This window comes from Rattus norvegicus, chromosome 5, assembly GCF_021556685.1.
Source record: "Rattus norvegicus strain SHRSP/BbbUtx chromosome 5, alternate assembly SHRSP_T2T, whole genome shotgun sequence".
Classification (NCBI taxonomy): Eukaryota; Metazoa; Chordata; class Mammalia; order Rodentia; family Muridae; genus Rattus; species Rattus norvegicus.
In genome coordinates, this window is record NC_141538.1 from 79,751,389 (window position 1) to 79,771,311 (window position 19,923).

A 19,923-nucleotide genomic window follows, 5' to 3' on the forward strand; every position below is an offset into this window, starting at 1 on the left:
CCCCAAGCCTGGGAACCTTCTTTCCAGCCCCTCTTCTGCCCAGCCCAGACTGTAGGCACCTGTGGATAACGTGGGAACGAGGTTATGCAATAAAAGCTGGTGTACATGAGGATCTGCTCATCTTGGAGCAACCAGATCTTGGGTACAGAGTTTAGCATTTGAATACAAACAGCACTAGACTCACCCCTACGTTCTCCGTTTTTGTTTAAATCAAAAGGCTCTTTCTCTTATAAAACTAAAAAATATACAGTAGGAACTATTATGAAATCTGTGGTATAATAGTTACATTCATAATGTCCAGTCCATTTGTATTTGTCAGTTTAGGGGAAAATATTCTATCATTTATCCTACCTCGGCGAGTTCAGAGGTTTGTATTTAAACTCTTTTCCTTATCATCTCAAGCATTTAAGTCCTCTAATTTTCATAACTTGCATTACCAACCTTACATTTCTGCTCTTGTCCATATTGCTCAGACTGCAGATGGGTAGCACTGTGTCCTGCTTTTTATGTGGATTCTGTGGATTGCACTTGGGTCTTCAAGTCTGCCTGGCTTCAAGTTTGTATCTTTAACCTCTGAGCCATTCTCTCTATCCCCAATTCCTGAATCTTAATAAACATATTTAAAAATCTCAACTCTGGGTTCAGCCCTTAGCAGCCAACAAGATAGTGACACTCTTTACTGAGGTCTGAGCGAGCCATTAAGGCAGTGCATAGCCTCAGAGCTGACCAGATCCACAGAGGAGCTAGTGAGATGGAGCGGGAGACAGGAGGAACACCAGGACCAGTGATGAATAATGGAGACCCAGGGACATTGGCAGGGCAGTGTAAGATCTGTAGATGCTGAGAATTCTCTAAATATAACTGTTAGGTCTCACACCCTGGACAGAGGGCTAAGGTGGGTGTTAATATGTTACCATATTAAAGCAAGCTCTGGCCACATGCTTCTCCCAGCATCCCTCAGTCCCTACCTTCTTCATGGTCTTCTTGGGTAGCATATCCTACCTACTACCCCTGGCCTTACCTTTCTCCAGTTTCTCTGATTCCTATTAAGCCAGCCATTTTGGTTATGTGGCCCCTTTTGGCTGTTTTGGCCTCTTTGCTTCTTGGTTCCAGGCTCTCCCCTCTCCCCTTTCTCCTCACATGGCCCAGTCCAGTCTGCTGGTCATGTCCACCCTGGACTCCCCCACATGTCTCTGCCTCTGCCTGTGTTTTTCCCTTGTATCTATAATAAAAACCTCAAGCCCTTTTATTCTTTTTTTATTCAGTAACATATTGTTCGCTATTCGACAAAATTGATATGCCTTTGAATTAAGAAACTTCAAATACTTTTAATATAGCTGAGAAAATTAATTCAGAATAAGTATGGAATATCATTTTTAATATGGAAGTTTCACTGTGAAAATTAGAATTAAAAATACTTAAGCATAGATAAGTTAGAATGGTTTTCAAGGAAATAAAGATTTGCCTTCAAGAAATAAAAACACAGTTGGAGGAATTTCAGACAAGGTGGTGTGTGTGTGTGTGTGTGTGTGTGTGTGTGTGTGTGTGTGTGTGTGTTTGTGTGAACACACATGGGAGGGCAGGTGTGGAGGCCAGAAGTTGTCTTTGAGTGTCTTGTTTCTCTCCACTGATGCTTTGAGGAAGGGTCTCTCACTAACCCTGGCACTCTTCCTCCATTGCCTGGCTGATGGACTCACTCAGGAATCTGCTGTCTCCTTTGTGTGACCCCAGGGCTGTGGTTACAGACAGATGCCACTACATCTGGCTCTGTGTAGTACTGGGGTTAGATTTAAGATTCTCATGCTTGCGACACAGGCCTTCACTAAGTCCTCCCTAGCTCAAGTGATGTACAATAGAGAAATGATCAGACTATAAAATCTGAATGAGAAACTATGGAAAATTTTGTGCTTTTACGAAGGGACCCTAATATTCAAACAAACAATTGATTTTTAAATTTTTTTTGCATCTGTGAGGAAAATGATCTTCAATATTTTCAAGTGTCAAACCATCTTGATGTTTATTGAACTTATTTCAGAGTTTGTTATGAGTAAAAATAGGTTACTCACACCCCAGTGTTGCCATTGCCTACCCTACCCTTCTCTTCTGGAACAATTAACATAGTGTTCAGCACTTGTCATTTTGTTTCTAAAATGAGTCAGAAGAGAGAAGTTATTAGAAGGAGATATGAGTAGCTTCAGGTCTCACTCCCATGAGCAAATATGTCACGGTAATGAGACAGATACATCCTCCCTTCCTGAGAGACAGTGATTTATATAAGACTTGTAGGCAGAGTGTTACCACATTTTTAAAAGGTCAGCAACTGCGTAAGAAAGAAAACACACCTCTGTCTGACTGCTTTATCAGTTCTGTGAGTTTCAGAAGGTTGCAGTGCTACAAACCATAAACTCTTTTAACACTTAGTAATTTTGAGAGCCAGTGGCTGGAGTTTCCAGAATTGAACCAGGCCTGTTGGTTCCTTTGGACAAATAAGAGCTTATGTCTGAGTCAGGGGGTGTTGGGGAGGGGTGTTGGCTAGAGTTTGAACTTCAGCAGCCGAGAGGATAACATCAATTATTAAGATTGCTTTGGGTATTAACTGTCAAGAGTCTGTACGTGATAACCAGATCTCCATGGGTGGAGAACACTATCTAGAGAGAGCATAACATGGGAAGAAAACACTGCTAACAGCAGGTAGGAAAGAAACGAGGAGCCGCAGCAAACCAAGCAGAATGGGAGAGGCAGTACCCCGGGAGTCAAAAGAAAGGGACAGACAGCAGAGAAGCTCAGGGCTGGGGAGACCAGAGACCTGGGGACTGGCTTTCTTCCTGTGGAGGATGCCAGTGAAGTTGGCCAAGGCCTTTGGACTGGAGAGGGTGCCTCTTATTCTCATGCTTTTCTCAGAAGTCTAGACCCAGCCAGCTTAGCTCACTCCTAAGGTGGGGTCTTTAGCATCTAGGACAGACTCTTTGTTTGAAAGATATCATTGCTCTCTTGGCAGTGAATGTTGGGGAACATGAGGCAGTGTAAGAATACAGTATCATTTACTGTGAGAAGGAATTTTCATGTTTCATGCTTATCGTACTTCTTCACATGGGCTATAAAAGCATGAAGCATCATGTCAAATATGCCTGTTGATAGAACACCATTTTTTAAAAATTTCATATATTTTACCCCTCTCTTCCCTTCAACCTCTCCCAAATCCTCCACTTCTCAAATTCATGGCCTCCTTTTCTTTTTTTTTTTATTGCATTTATGCATTTTACCTATGCATAAATGTAATGGCTGCTGAGTCTATTTCTTGTCACTTGTAAGCATATGTTTTTAGGGCCTGACCACTTGATATTACATAACCTGCTGAGAGTTTAGTATGGGGAAGACTGATTCTTCCTTTCTCAATAGTGATTAATTGACTGTGGTTCTTTGCAGTGCTTTGTGAGAGCCCTCCTGTCCGTGTTGCTTTTCAGCTGGTGTTGTTTAAGTAGCTATATTGTTGAGACATGAGTGTAGTTTCCCTGTCAAACCTAGAAGACTCAGTCTTCCTAGCCCTCTGGCTCTTAGACTCCTTCCTCCCTGTTCCTCATGTTCCCTGAGCCTGAGGTGTAGAGGCTGTGTTGGAGATACTGCAGGGCTCTATCAGGCTCTATCAGGCGCCCTGTGAGTCGTTCTCTATACTTTTGACCAATCGGGGCTTTCTGTAATGGATTCTGTCGCTTTGTTGATGAGGGGGTCAGAGCTTCACTTACTGTGCCTATAAGGATAAGTATTAAGAATGCAGTGGGAGATTATACTGGTTTGGAAAGGTAGCAGGTTCCTAGGCCTCACCAGCCACTGGTAGTTGACCAAGATTTTAGGACCAGACATTCCTACTGAATGGGGCCCTAAGTTCAATTAGACAGCAGTTGGTTACCCCCACCTTTGGGGATACCTTGCTGTGCTAGCCATTGTGATCTATGGCCTTCACAGCTGGGTAGGACCTTTGATTCCTTTTCTCCCTCCTGGGTAGCACCTTCTGACTAGGTGAAAGAAAGCTAGGCCTCAGGGAGGCCTTTGGGTCAGACTCTTGTCTCCCTGTTGGTCCTGTATCAGAGAGTGTAGAACAACATGTAAATGTGATCTGGTGGTGCAGCCAGTGGAGAGATTGGTGCAGTGCAATCAATGCCCCTCTCGTGATGGCCTTCATCCTTCTCTATGCTGAAGAATGACCTCTACTCAGTGTAAACTGAAAACTTAAGACCGTGAATAATTAGACTTGCTAAGAGTTTTGAAATATTGAGATTTTTTAATACTTACTTTTAGGTGTGTAAGCGTCTTGCCTATGTGCATCTATGTGTATGTAACTGCACTGCATGCTTGCCTGGTGTCTGTGAAGGCCAGAAGGAGGGCACTCGATCCTCTGGAACTGTAGTTAAGGACTGGAGTAAGGCACGTGTGGTTTCAGGAATCCAACCTTGATCCTCTGGAGCTGCGACCCAGCCTTGGGGGTTCTTTGCTTTTTGTTTGTTTGTTTGTTTGTTTCTGAGAAAAGCATAACTAGTTAACAAAGTGTGACTGTGTCTCCGTGAGAGTGAGAGGAGCAGCACAGAGCTGCTGTCCCCACCCCCGCCCACCTGCCACTCTTCCAGGGGGTTATTGTTCTGTCTCACGTGAATTCCAGCTTCTCAGAATGGCTGAGTATTAATTAAGTAATGCTTTGCTGTCATCGCCACAACGAAATATTTCCGTGACCTGGTTAGGATTACATTGAATCTACAGCTGGATTAGGAGACAGTCTAAGTATATCGACTTTTGAAATACACTAATATGGTTTACCCACTTATTTGTGACATGCTTATTTTTTCTCATGTCTTTGTACTTTAATTTTTCTCTCCCTGGGTAGCCCTGGCTGTCCTGAAACTCGCTCTATAACCTGGCTGGCCATGAACTCCGAGAACCAGCCGCCTGCCTCTGCCTCCAAGTGCTAGGATTGAAGAAGGTGTGTGCTGCCATCCCAGCTGCTTTGTACTTTTGAGAATAGAAGTCTTCAGCGTCTCTTGTTAGACTTGCTCCTGTTGCTTTTGCAAGGTTTAATAGTGTTTTCCAGCAGTATTTTGTGAACTCTATTGGTCTTTAAACCTAAACAGGCCTGCCTGCCCCTTACGAATAGGAAGGGTCTGATTTCCTCCTCCCACATGAGGCCTTCTCAGTGACCTCCGCTGTTTTGACCGATCTCAGTGGTTGGATCTCCCAGGGCAGTGTTGAGTAGAAGTGAGAATAAGCGGACGTTCATGTCACATTCACTCAGAGGAAATGATCCATTCTCTCGCATTAAAATATGAATATTAGCCACAAGTGTTCATAGGTGTTCTTCGTCCATTTGGGGAGTTTTCACAACTGTTACCAGTTTGTTAAGAGGATTTTGTCCCTGCACTTGTTGAAGTGATCTTTTGGATTTTCTCCTATAGACTGTTAGTACCTTGCATTTTGTTTGTTTACTTATCTATTGACTTGAATGTTCTGCCTTGTACTTCTGGGATATGTTTTGCTTGGTGACGATGTTACCTATATCTGTATTACTGGATTCCTTTTGTTAATGATTTGCGAGGGATCTTTACATAAGCATTTGGAAGTAGTTATAGTTATAAGTTTATTACAACAATGTCATCTGTAAGGGTTAGGCTTTCCTCCTTAAAGCTAGTGAGTACCCCCCCCCCCCCATTTATTGTTTTTCAAGACAAGTTTTCTCTGTAGCCCTGGCTACCCTTTAACTAACTCTATTGGCCAAGCTGGCCTTGAACTCAGAGATCCTCCTACCTTTGCCTCCTGAATTCTGGGATTAAAGGTGTGTGCCACTCCCCTTTTTATTTACGTAGAAATAGAATTTTGCCATACACGCAGGCTAGCCTCAAATTCATAACCTTCATTCTTCAGCCTCCCCGCTGCTGGTATCACAAGTGTGTGCCTCAGTGCCCAGCTTCCTGGGATTTTTTTTTCCCCCTAGCATAACAAAATTTACCAGTAAAACTATCAGACCTTTTACTGAAGGGCATTTAAAAAATGAGTTTGTTACAGAAATCTTATATGTGAGCACCTGAGATTGGGTAGTTTTAAAACAAGCAGTAAAAAAGGCTTTGAAGAGTTAGGACTTGTAAAGACTGTCCAGCAGGTTGAGGCATCCAATGCCAACTGGAAGCCAGCTAGCTTTTCACTTCAGGTTGACTACTAGCTGGTTTTCTTGGGTTTGGGGAAAGTGGCATAATGCTTTTAGATCTGATTATTATTTTCTTTAAAACAGTTTTTCTCAAACTATTGAAAAGGTTACTCCTGTGGTCTGCCCTGACTCTTTAATTAAAGGTTGATAGTTCAGTTCCATTGCTGTTTAAATGCTTGTAAAGGGCGGGGCAGTGGCTCCGGTAAAGTGCACTGCACAAGCATAAGGCCTTCCGTCTGCATCCTCAGCACCCAGCTATGATGACTCATACCCATAATCCCAGTGCTAGATCGGGAGGCTGCCTGCAGTTCACTGGCTGGAGAGCCTGGCCAAATGAACGTGTTGGTTCAGCAAGAGAGTCTGTCTCAAAGGAGTGGAGGGGACAGGAGCTGGAGAGATAGCTCAACAGGTAAGAGCACCGACCGCTCTCTCAGGGGACTTAGGTTCCACTGTGGTACAGATAACACATGCAGACAGAATGACAGTATACATACAATAAGTAGGATTGGGAAGCAGCTAAGGAGGACCCTCAGGTCAGTCTCCATCTCCCGCAGTCATGCAGTACACCCGTGTCCATATGAACACATACACCAGGCACATACATGCAGAGACATGCACATTCACAAAATGAAGATGAGCTTCCCATATATCGGCTACCATGAAGAGACGCAGAGGCTGAGGGATGCAGGAGGAGCCAGAGGCCGCAAGACGTGGGTAGTGCTGGGCAGTGTGCACCCGGGTCTCATTGGTTCTACCATGCCTGTAGCTCAGGACTGCCTTGTGGGAAGAGAGAGTCTAAACATGGTACGGACTGCACTGAAGGCTGGGTGGTGTTGCAGGACAAGTGCACAGTGCATAGCCAAGCAAGGAGCAGGCAGTGTCCTTGGGTTCTCTAGACACAGTCTCCTGCAGGATGATCTATGGAACCCCAGGCATTCACACCGTTTTACTTGGTTCCATTTCAGCGAGCACTTTGCTTTTTGAGCGCAGGTCATCCAAGCAAAAGCTAGAGACTGACTTCAGTCTTCAGCGGACAATGCTAGCAGGGATCTTTGAGCTAATGCTGACCCAGGTGGTTCCTAGGCATTTGCTTAATGCTCCACTGAGCAGGAACTGAAGTTCCAGAAGGTAGTCAGGCTGGAGGGTGGGAACAAGTCCTGGCTACTGCCTGAGGAGTTCTGGTTACTGCCTGAGAGCCTGACGATGGGCTCTGCTCCAACAGGGGGTTCCTTGCCAGGATCTTTGGCGCCCCCTACAGAATGCAAGCAGTAATCCTCGCTAGTCAGGTCTACCTGTAGGAGCTGCTTATGCCACAAGCCCTGCCCTCTTCCCAGCTGCTTCCTGTGGAGTGTAACTGACTATCCAGGCTGTTTTGTCTGAAACTTTACGTTGAAAGTTCTTAGATGTTTTCAGCCCTTCTTTACCCAGCTCAAATCCTGTGAGTTCCTGGGTGGTAGCCTTACACTGAGGATGAGGACTGCTGCAATTACCTGTAGGATTCTGTTTGACCTCTGGTTGCCTGCCTCCTTCCCAGTAGGCTCCTAACAGAAGTTTCTAGTTCCAGGTCTGGTATTACTTCTCACAGGAGAAGCAATGGTGAGCCCATTTGGTCTGTGGTGTGTATTCACTATGGTGAGAGCAAAATTAATGGGCTAGTGACCCAGTCTGGGTTGGGTGCTTCAAAATATGTTTATTGAAAAGAAAAATGATAACAAAATAAATCTAACAGTAGGAGCTCATAGTTCTGATTCAGGTATAAACCTCAACAAATGTAAAACTCAGCTTTGTAAAACAAACAAATTCCAGTCAGCGTTACTGTGACGGTGACCCAGACCTGAGGTAAAACCCCTCTGCTGTCATTTTCCCGGCTGGTTATGTTGGCAGACACTGGTAGATACACTGAAGAGGTAGGAACTAGAGGATCGTGAGTCTGAAGCCGGTCAGGTTACACCTGTGAGCTGGAGAGGTGGCTTGGGGATTAAGAGTCTGCACTACTCTCAGAGCGAAACCAGATTTGGTTCCCAGCACTGTATCAGGTGACTCGGGCACCTGTAACTCCAGCTGTGGGAGATTCTGGTGCCTTTGGCCTCCAAGGCACCATCACTCAACATGCATATGCCTATACACAGGCACACATGTAAGTTTAAAAAATGCCGGAGATGGGATGTTATAAAGAGCACAGACTCTAGAGAACAACATAAGGTCAAACATTAGGTCTGCTGCTTACTTTGTGTGAGCACCTTAATTTCTTCTCATTTATAAAATTAAGGCACTAATCTAATTCACTGAATCAAATTATATTTAAGTAATTAGGTTGTTTATACGTCAAGCCCACAACAGTGCCTGACAGCAGGACTTGACCATTAAATACTAATAATAAGTGTTTGCATCATTGGTGTATAGACCTGTAGATGGAAGCAGGAGGCAGGAGGCAGGAGCCGGGGAATCTCAGTAAGTCCCAGTGCATCCTGGTCTACTGACCAAGCTCCAGGACTCGGAGGGCTACACAAAGAGACCCTGTCTCGGGAAAAAAACAAAAAAACAAAAAAACAAAAACAGAAAAGAAATAGTATTGCCGGGTGGGGGTGGCGTGCACCTTTAATCTCAGAACTCCCAGGGAGGCAGAGGCAGGTGAATCTCTGAGTTGGAGGCCAGATTGGTCTACAGATAAGAGTTCTGGGACATCCAGGGCTACAGGGAGAAAAGAAAAAGGAAAGAAAAACCAAATCTATAGATGGTGCTGGTCTCAATGTTAGAACATCTGTGTCTGTGTTTCAGATTTTAATGGTACATGGACTGTCTCTTGCTTACCATGCAGGGTTATGTTAAAACATTAGACGCTTGTTCACTAGTTTAGGGTAATCATATCTCACACGTAGATGTCTCTCAGAGCAGGAGTCCTTTGGCTTTGATGTTTAGTGGCGTGTCACTTGGTAACTGTGTGATCTATTTTGTCAGCCATATGAGGTGTGAGGAATACTGTGTGGAGACAGTTTCAGTCTCTGAGAGTGACCAGGGCAGATAGAGCACGCTGAAAGCCTTTGTGTCTCCCTGTCTAGCTTTCCTCTCATCTGAAGACTCCACAGGCCTTTGTGTCCACTTCCCTCCCCATGCTTCTGTCCTACTGACTGCCCAGCCAGGGCTTGCAGCCACTGGTTCTGACTCCACCTAGTGGTTAAGGAATGATTTAATCCTGTTTCAGTTGTTTATCCTTGGGCCCTCAGAAGGCTTTTTACCTCTATCTGGAATGAACGGTGTCATTTCAGGAATTTAGAATGGCTGTGATGTGTGGCTCAAGAACCCAAGGCTGCCTGTTCTTGCTGCTTTGCACACCTTTTCTATGTTCTTCCTTTTCCTCAGACTTTCTTCTTCACCTGCTAAGTTTAGTGCCTCAGTCCCTCCTGGATCTCAACTCCTTGTTCTCTAGCGTCCAGCAGATTTGACCTTCACTCTCACGGTCACCCTGCAGTGGATCCACACTTTGCTTTCAGTCTGTCTCCAGTAATGCCGTGTACTAGATGATGGTGGTGAAGAGCAGCCCTCTTGCTTAATGCAGATAGTGCCACGTTTCCTGAAGGACTGAGCAATCCTGTCACGCTGGAAGAGAATACAGCATGAAGAAAGGCGCCCCCCACTCCAGCCCTGCTTCTTTCTCTTCATTGTTTCTTTATTTGCAGGAATTGTAGCAATAAAGGAAACTAACAAACTTTTCTTGAAACTCTCTCCTGTGTGGACAGCCAATGTCTTACCTTTCCCACCCTGTTCCTATGCAGTGGTGATTTCTACGTGCAGCCTACAAGCACGCTTCCTTTATTTATTCCAAATGATTATAGTTGGAAAAGAATGAATTGCGATGTGGGAATGTCTTGGGTAATAACAGTCTCTCATTCTGGTTATTTCCCTCAGGAAAGACACTGCTGATCCTGTAACATGGAGGATTGTCTTCATACCTCATCTGAGAATCTGTCCAAACTGGTCAGCTGGGCCCACAGCCATGGGACCATTTGCAGCCTCATTCCAAACCTGAAACACTTGCTGTCTGAAGGTTCCCATGGGAACCTGACTGCAATGTGGGGCTGCAGTGCTGGCCATGCATACCACTGGCCACTAACAGCTACTTGCAGAGCTGGGTCCCAAGAGAGGGTTTGTTTCCAGGACAACCGAAGTTTTAATTCTGATAGTCCCAGTATAATTGGGGTGCCTTCTGAGACACAGACTAGCCCTGTGGAAAGGTACCCTGGGAGACCTGTGAAGGCAAAGCTGGACTGTAACCGGACCAGAGACTCTTGTGACTTCTCTTACTGCAGTGAGCCCTCTGAACTGGATGAAGCTGGCGAGGAGTATGAGGACGAAAACACACTGTTTGACATGGTTTGCGAGTCTTCTGTTACAGATGAGGACAGTGACTTTGAACCCCAAACCCAGAGGCCTCAAAGCATTGGTCGCAAAAGGCCAGGAATAGTCCCGTCTTCCATCCATTCAAGTTCCCAGGGACAGATGGTCGATGAATGTAGTAATGATGTCATCATCAAGAAAATCAAGCAAGAGATCCCAGAAGATTACTACATTGTGGCAAATGCAGAGCTGACTGGAGGAGTGGATGGACCAGCCCTTTCACTGACACAGATGGCCAAACCCAAGCCCCAGACTCATGCTGGTCCCTCCTGTATAGGGTCTGCTAAACTGATTCCCCATGTAACATCTGCCATCAACACGGAATTAGACCCACACATTATGTCAGCATCCCCCTCCGTGATCTCCAGACCCATCATCCCAAAGACTGCTAGAGTATCTCTGGCTTCACCAAGCAGAGGACCCCCTGGTGCCCACGGCACTGCCCACCAGGTGGCCATGCAGACGCCTGTGAGCACATCACATCCTAACAAACAGATCAGTATCCCTTTGTCTGCCCTGCAGCTGCCTGGACAGGATGAGCAAATTGCTTCGGAGGACTTCCTGCCCCATTTGCCTAGCCAGGTCTCATCTTGTGAGGTAGCCCTCTCTCCCTCTGTTAACACAGAGCCTGAAGTGAGCTCCAGCCAACAGCAGCCCCCTGTTGCTCCAACCATAACCACTGAAGCCACTGCACAGTGCATTCCAGGTATGGAACTCGAGGTGACTGTAAGTCCCTCATCCGCGTCCCTAAGAGTTCTGCGCCGTCAGCACTTTTAAGCCAGTTGGTTTAGTCAGCGAGAGTACAGTCGTTTCCATTCTCAGACAGAAACAATGACATAAGCTACATGTAAGGAATACTATGAGGGAACGCCATCTGAGAAGACTCTCCATTCAGCAGACGCACCTTAGAGCTGAGGCGGCAACTGTAAGATTGTGCTGTTGATGGCCAGACTTTAGGCTGGTATCCAGCCTTAGCTGAACTTGTTACAGTAAATTTAGTTTTGAAAAAGTTCTTTCTCCTATTAGTATCAAGGCAGTTAGGCCAACTGATGTTGAATAAGGTCTGTGATATTTGAACCAATTTCCTATTGCCATTCATTTTAGTTAGTGTGATGACATAACTTATTTTTTAAAAAAGCAACAGGTAACTTCTTAAAACAAGGGTTTGATCCTATCTTAAAGCGTAAAAGACTCAGGTAACACACATCTCTGGAGTAGGCCAGCTCGGCCCAATGCATTCTCTTTGACAGAAGTGTAGGCTTCCCATCCATGGCGGCTGCCTCTACAGTTCTGACGCTCATGCTCGTTAGTTTACGCATTCGTTGATCGTCAGAGCTAGGATGTGAAGGTGGTTTGTGCCCATACTTCGGGGTCTACAAATCTAAAAGGACAGACACGAGTCCTTTTACGGACAAAGGGTGAGCAGGCACAGAGAACGTAGAAAGCTGAGCAATGTAGCACATTTCATTCTTTTCGAAAGAGCCGTGTGTTTGCGGGGAACGACTTCCTCAAATTAAGTTGCTTTTACAGTATACATTGACAGTTTCAGTGTCCGCCTGAGGTCTCCAAAGGGAGCTTAGCACCTTTCTATCACAGTCCTGCACTCAGTGATGGCTCCTGCTGAGAGCGTCATCTAGTGTGTCTTGTTGCTTTGAAAAGTATGCTAGTTGAAAAATCATACTTTTTTATTTGGTTGCTTTTCTTAACAGTTTTATTGAAATGTGATTCACATTTTCTGAAAGACGTCCTTTTCCTTTTAAAATGTATTTTACAAGTGTTTCTGTGCATGTGTGTATGTGTACATGCGTGGTCAGTTCCCAGGACGTCAGAAACGAACATTGGCTTGTGAATCATGGGTACTGGGAACTGAACCTTGCAAGAGCAGCAAGTGCTGTAACTGCTGAGCCACCTCTGACACTAGAAGTTCCTGCCCTTTAAGTGCTTGTGCCCCCCAGAAGTCCCTGTCCCACAGCAGCCACTCTCTGCTCCTCAGTTTGTGAGAGCAACAGCTAATGCGCTTTCTGTGAGGTTACTTACTCTGTATTTCATATAAACTGTGACCTTTTTTGACTTTTCTTTGATTTAGTGTGGTGTTTCCAGGGTTAGTCCATATTAGAGAATTTTTATTGCCAAGTAGCATTTTACTACAAGTATGTCATACTTTTATTTTTCTTCAACTGATGGTGACATTTGGGCTATTTCCACCTTTGGTCTGTTTGCTACTATGAACATTTATAGACAAGTCAGTCTGTGAGCATTTATTGTGGTTTTCGTGTGCGCATGGTAATGCCTGTAATTAGACCTCAGTGTGGGACTGCTGCACCCATGTTGTAAGTTTCCAGAAGCCACTAACCTACTTTCTCAAGATTTGATTTAAAGTCTTAGCACTATGCACAGAGGTTTCTGTTTCTATGATGTCACTAACACATTATTTTCTGTGTTTTAAAAATTGTTCCTTTACTCCCAAAGCACAGGAGGCAGAGGCAGGCAAATTTTTGTGAATTTGAGGCTAACCCTGTTACACAACAAGTTCTAAGACACCCAGGGCTACGTAAGAAGACCCTGTCTTAAAACTTAGAAACAAAAAATTGCTGTTATTGTATCTGTACTATTCTAATAACTAATGATATTGAGCATTTTTTCGTGTTATTGGTCACACACATCATACACACACACACACACACATACACACACACATATTTCTTTTGACAGTTTTCAGATTCTTTGCTCATTTTTAAGTTCAGTTCTCTTTTCTACTTGAGTTGCAAGAGTTCTCTGGAGTTCTTTGTATTCTGGATGAAAGTCCCTTGCGTGGTTTGCAAGTGTTTTCTCCTATTCTCTAGGTTCATATGCTCACCCATTCGTTCGTTCATTATGTATTCATTCATATATTCTTCCTCACCTCCCTCTCCCCCTCTTGTCCCACCCACCTCTCATAGGAAAGTCTTGAACTTCTGATCTTCTTTCCTCCACCTCCCAAGGGCTAGAATTACAGGCATGACCATGCCCAACTATGCTTTCTTTCTTTCTTTACAGTATTTTATATGCTGATTATTGTATAGTCCTGTAGACATAGGCCAGTCTTTATATTGCAGCAACAACAGCACATGTTTATCAGGCAGCAAACATCTTTATACTGGTCAGGGTGATTGTTAATACGTGGAGGGTGTGATAATACTTGTCACTTAAAAGGTTGGTTTAGCCCCTCATTCTTTTAAATAGGAGACAGCCTGGCAGAGCTTTCTATATTCTCAAAGTGCATTTAATGAAACAATTCAGAAATACATTTTCAGAGTTTTCTGATGTGTTCACCAGTGTACTAAGACTGCTTCTTTGATCCACACTAACCCGGGAAGCAAGTTGTGGAACCCAGCTGTAAACCACATTTGAATGTCAGTGTATAATGATTTGGGAAAGACATTCAACCTATTTGAAGAAGACATGGTTTTTGTTTTGTATTGTTTTTCAAAACAGGGTTTCTCTGTGTATCCCTGGCTGGCTTTAAACTCACTCTATAGACGGTGCTGTCCTCAAATTCAGAGATCTGCCTCTGCCTTCCCAGTGCTGGGATTAAAGGCGTGGCCACCATCACCATAGCCCAACAAAGGAGCAGTTTTAATTTTTTCTTTAGTACACGTGTTACATTAGGGCTCTTTTTTTTTTCCTATTAAATTGTGCCTTTTGTATCAGCTGTAAAAATTAGGCATGACCAAAGATAGCATGTAATGCGTCCAGCCATGAACTAATCTGGCATTACTCTCACGAGGACAATTTGACAGGAGAATTCGTTTGGCCTAGAGTAGAATGTTCGAAAAGAGCACTCTGGAGAATCAGTAATGGCAGGTTTCCAAGGTGGTTCTCATGTTCTGGCCCACCATTCTGAGGAAAGATACCAAATTTCAACATGGTGTTGGCTTCAGAGAAACTAGACTTGAAATAGCAGTGAGATTAATAAAAATCTAATTGACACTTCTGTTTTTGGGAGATTTACATAAACAGCATAATTCACCGTGACTTCCTGGAGTCCAACCTAGGTTCCTTATCTTAAATTTTTAATTTTAACTTACTTATCTGTGTTTGTGTACTTATTTATACTTGATCATACACATATACAAAACTGTGTGGTTACAGTATAAGTGGACTCTACACTGTTAATGTATAAAGCACAATTGTGACTAAACAAAAGAGAAAAGCCCTGGGGCGGGAGGGCAGCCAAAATTAAGAACAGGCACTTGAACACTGTGGAAGCTTAAGTCTTTATCAGATCATTACAATAATACCTCTTAGCTTTATAAATTCTATTTAATAATGACTGATAACTGATAAATGACTCATGGAGTCAGCCTAAAACAATGAGAAGTTATTCCATTTTTAGTGGTATTGTGTAGTCCATTTGAATACATTAATAGTAAACTGAGTCACCACAGTATGGCTTTAAGGAAGTCAGAGCCCCTTCCATTGGTGCTATTTCACTAAAAGTGAGCTGAGATAGGAACTCTGCTTCACTCTCCACATCTCTGCCCGTTTTACGAGTATGCATCTGTACCCACCTGAAGGTGGCTCTGTGAATTCGTCTCTGTGTCTAACAAATGGCTTCACTCTCAATTTTACTGAACAGCACAAAGCATTATACAGGGAAAGAATGAGGGCTACTTTACAAAAACCTTTTAACAGATTTTTACATGGAATTAACCCCAGCTGATCCAGATAACAGTAGTATTTCAAATGTCACTGTTAATGAAGCAATATCCACTTGTTGCGGTCAGCATTTATGGTTGACACTCATTTTATATGATGATGTTCGTCTCTGTTTTTGATGTGTTTGTCAAATGATTATTAAACCATACAGGTATTACTCTAGGAGCAAGGCATGGGGGTGTACGCCTTGTAATTCCAGCTCCAAGGGGAGGCAGATCTTTGTTAAGTCTGAGGCCAGCCTGGTCTACCTAATGAGTTCTGGGAGAGCAAAACACAAATAATCCAAAAAAAAAAAAAAAAAAAACACAAAAAAAATACAGCTGTGCATTAACTTAGGTTGTAAAGGCCGATTACATAAAAAATCCAAGACAATAAGGTTGGTTGTTACATTGTTTTCTTAGAGGCAGGTTAAACAAGCTATGTGCTCAGTGGCAGTCTTAGTGACCTGGAGGTGTATTATTAATTTTGTCTGTGGAGTCCAGCAACAGTTCCAGTTCTGATCTTTTAGAGTGTAAGAGATGTTGCTGTAACTAGTTACCACGGTACTGATAATTCCTTAGAGTCCGTTCCCTGGTAGGAAATCATCCTTGTTTCTGTTCAGAACTGAATTCCTAAAGTTGTGACTTTCACGTCTTTCCTGTTGTTTGACTCAGTGGACTTCAGCAGTAAGGAAAGTGGGCAGACTTCAGTGGAATTACTAGCAGTAGCTTTTATTCATTCAAGGTTTCTTTGACTATAGCTCATTTGAGCGAAATTTAAAGCCCTATCGTCTCGTGAGTTACGTTTTCATGTTTGTTTCTTAAATATACTCATGTGTAACCTTCTGTGAAGTTGTACTGGCTAGTGTTATGCAACTGGACACGGGCTAGAGTAGCCCTAGAGAAGGGAACCTCAGTTGAGAAAAGTTTTCTGTAAGATAGGGCTGCAAGCAAGCCTGTGGGGCATTTTCTTTATTAGTGATTGATGTGGGAGGGCCCAGTCCATGTGGGTGAGGCCACCCCTGGGCTGTTTGTTGGTCCTCTGTAAGAAAGCAGGTTGAGCGAGCCAGGGAAGGGGCAAACCAGTACACTGCACACCTCCATGGCCTCTGCATCAGCTCCTGCCTCCAGGTTCCTGCCCTGTTTGGTTCCTGTCCTGGCTTCTTTCAGTGATGAACTATGATGTGGAAGTGTAAGCCAGGTAAACCCTTTCCTCCCCAGCTTGCTTTTGGTCATGGTGTTTCATCACAGCAACAGTGACTCTGACTAGGACAAAAAAGCAGATTTATCAATCTGACAGGATTTAGAATCACCCAGTGTCGCGCGCCTAATGTCCCGCCAGTAAGAACGACGCGCGGCAACAGGATTCTTCTGCGAACAAGCCTTTACTGTGTTACAGCTCTTCTTAGTGTTACAGCTCTCTTAGTGTTACAGCTCTCTTAGTGTTACAGCTCTCTTGAACAGGGACCCCGAGCAGCAAAATCACTCGACTTATATAGACAACAGTATGCTAATTATCTCTCAGGGATTGGTGGGGCATGGATCACCCCACTACTTGTCCTCCAGGGATTGGCGGAGAATGAACCACCTCATTAGCATATTAACGGTCAACTGACACCTGGTGCATAAACCGCACATGTGCAGTACCGCTGTTCACCACTAGAGGGAGCCCTAGCAAGGGGACAAGCCTGCACATGCGCAGTAAGTTGTCGACATCCAGACAAGGCTGGATGTCGGCGCCATCTTTGTTTCGCTTCGCCGCGCTGCTCTCTACATCTCCCCTTTTTTTTGTGTAATAAAATGACTGGTCTAGATCTGGGTGTCACGTCAATCTTGTCATTGCTCCTGTCTTAGGTCGTTCTCATCCAAACTCGGCCTTACCCGTCATAGAGTTACCCTATCGCCACCGGGCCCCATGTCTTGGGTTGGTCCGAGCTCGAGGAAAGTTGCCCGTCTCTGGATACAATGACTCCACATGACTGTGACAAAAACAATCTAGGGTGAACTCTTGATCTTTCAAAGAGGCCAGCCATATATTAGGAGAAGCACCATCGTCAGTAGCAGTCATAGCCTGGTAAACAACGCTTTGTGTCTGGCATGTTCCCTTTTTAAACGTCCAATAAGCCAGAGACATACTCCGCATCCCAGGAGGACAATAGCTCCCCAGGCAAACATGCCCGCCCACTCCTTAAAAAAGGAGAAAGCATTGATAATCCATGAGGTCAATTCTTCAACTGTGATGGGGTCCAACCTAGTGCTGTTGAGGACAGCAATCCGCATCAGCAATTGTCTTGATAGTTGCTCTGCTTTCATGGACCAGTTTCCTTTCAGATAATTTGAGATTTCTTTGCTCTGTTGAAAATGCTGAGAAAAGTTAGCTCGCAAAGGAATAATGCATAAACCTCTAAGGGAGGAAACACAAGACAGCTGTGTCATATGATACAGTGTTTCAATTTGTTCTTGAACTAAATCTATCCTTTGATTGGCTAATAGAAGGCCAGATGCCAAATGGGTATTAAATTCTTCTTGTATCTCTAGCGCCACTGCAGTTCTTTCCACAATCTGATTGACAGTCTCAGCCGTCTGTATTTGATTGGTCATAGTAATTGTAGCTGTGGTAGCTGCAGCAGCAGACAGCACAATGGCTGAAATTATGGCTGCCGTAATTCCAAAATCTCTTCAGCAAATTAAGAATAGGAAAGCTGGGGCTGGGGATTTAGCTCAGTGGTAGAGCGCTTACCTAGGAAGCACAAGGCCCTGGGTTCGGTCCCCAGCTCCGTAAAAGAGAACCAAAAAAAAAAAAAAAAGAATAGGAAAGCTATCTGGGTTTGCCTCCACTGGGATTGGCACAAAGGAGGGAATCTTAACCATCACTGCGGTGTCATTAGTGCCATCCCAGCATTCAGCTAAATAGCAGACTACATCAGAGCTATTACAATTTAAAGCACCACTGTTTATATTAGTGCTTATCAGAAAGAAAAAAGGTGATCTAACACATACTGAAGTACTAGTGGCAGTATTATTTGCCAAGAGGTTATTATATTGAATATTGGTCAACCTGGTATCATTTTTTCTGGTAGCTGAAACATTATACAGCACGAAGTTCTCACCCATCAACCTAGCAAAGGGGGTCAGGGATGTATATGCCCCTTGCTCATTGGACAGCACCCATTGAAACCAAGGCCAGAGATTATGCTTGCCAGTCTTATTCTCAAAGCAGTAGAATTGCTATGAACTGGCATGGGTACTGGCCAGGATCTGGCAATAGCCCACAGGGTGAGCGAGTTAACCCATATTACCATTCCCAGTAGTAATAGTAGGGTTCGTAGTCTCATCTTCAGGAAGAGCAGAAGACAATCTTCGAGTCAAACGCTTGGGTACCCAAATTGGATTTTCTTGATTCTGCGGAAAAACACAAATCGCTCCCCTATATCTCGAAATCACGGGACCTGGGCCACGCCATTCATCAGTTAAGACATCCTTCTACTTTACTTCTGGATTAGTTATAGGTGTTGTAGTAGCATGGCGATCCGCAGCAGAGCGGCCATGCGCATCCAGAATTAAGACATTTAGAGTAAAAAGAGCTAAAGAAAGTTGTTCTTTTGGTGTTCGGCTGCTGGCAATTCCCTCTTTTTGTTTTTGTATAAGCTCTTTTAAGGTACGATGTACTCTTTCCACAATTCCTTGACCTTGGGGATTGTATGGCAATCCTGTAGTATGTTTGACCTGCATTGTCTGGCAAAATGCCTGAAAGGACTTTGCAGTGTAGGCAGGCCCGTTGTCTGTCTTGAGACTATCAGGCGTTCCCCAGGCTGCCCATGCCTCTAAGCAATGGCTAATGGCATTACGAGCCTTTTCACCAGTCATCAGAGTAGCGTATATAATACCGGAACAGGTATCAACAGAAACATGAGCATATTTTAAATTTCCAAATTGAGATATGTGTGTGACATCCATCTGCCAAAGTTTTAGCCGGATCAGACCACGAGGGTTAATCCCCACATGAGGAGGGTGGTGAAATTGAACAAAATTCTGGCAACTTAGCACCACATGACGAGCTGCAGCTCTAGAGATTTTAAATTTTTGTTGAAGAGTAAAGGCAGGTACATGAAACTTTTGATGAAATTCTCTAGCGTGATCAACCGGAGTGGCATGAAAAATAAACTCTATGAGTACTAGCATCCACCAGGGCATTATTACTGGTCATGGGACCAGGCAAAGTAGTATGGGCTCGAATAAGTTGTATGAAAAATTTATTTTTTCTGGCCCAAATCAAATTTTGTAATTCTAAAAGAATTTAACATATGGTACTAGTCGACCGAATTGGCCCTGCAATTTCAAGTGAGCGCACAGCATTAACTACATAAGCAGAGTCAGAAATTAAATTAAAAGAATCATGAAATCTTTTGAAAACTTCCAATACAATTTTACATTCTGTAATTTGGGGGGTGCCTGGACTATATTGAATTGATACTGGTTCTTGAGAATCAACCATATAGGCACCTACACCTGTTTTGGAGCCATCTGTATAAATATTTAACGCTCCAGACAAAGGCTCTGAGGCAGTGACCTTTGGAAAAATCACTGGATGTTCAGTAAAAAATTGTAGCAAAGGCATCCCAATTTAGACCTGTTTCCCTAGATTGGCTCATGACTCCATCCAAA

General features: G+C 43.9%; 1 protein-coding gene across 4 annotated transcripts in view; it reads left to right on the forward strand.

Moving 5' to 3' along the window:
• Window positions 1-19,923, forward strand: part of Kiaa1958 (KIAA1958 homolog) — a 146,169-nt gene that overhangs the window by 55,160 nt on the left and 71,086 nt on the right. For all 4 annotated transcript variants that reach the window (NM_001419541.2, XM_087659928.1, XM_087659930.1 and 1 more), the window contains 1 exon segment: window positions 10,094-11,288. In NM_001419541.2, the coding sequence (NP_001406470.1) occupies window positions 10,118-11,288 (1,171 nt within the window). In that variant the 5' untranslated portion in view covers window positions 10,094-10,117.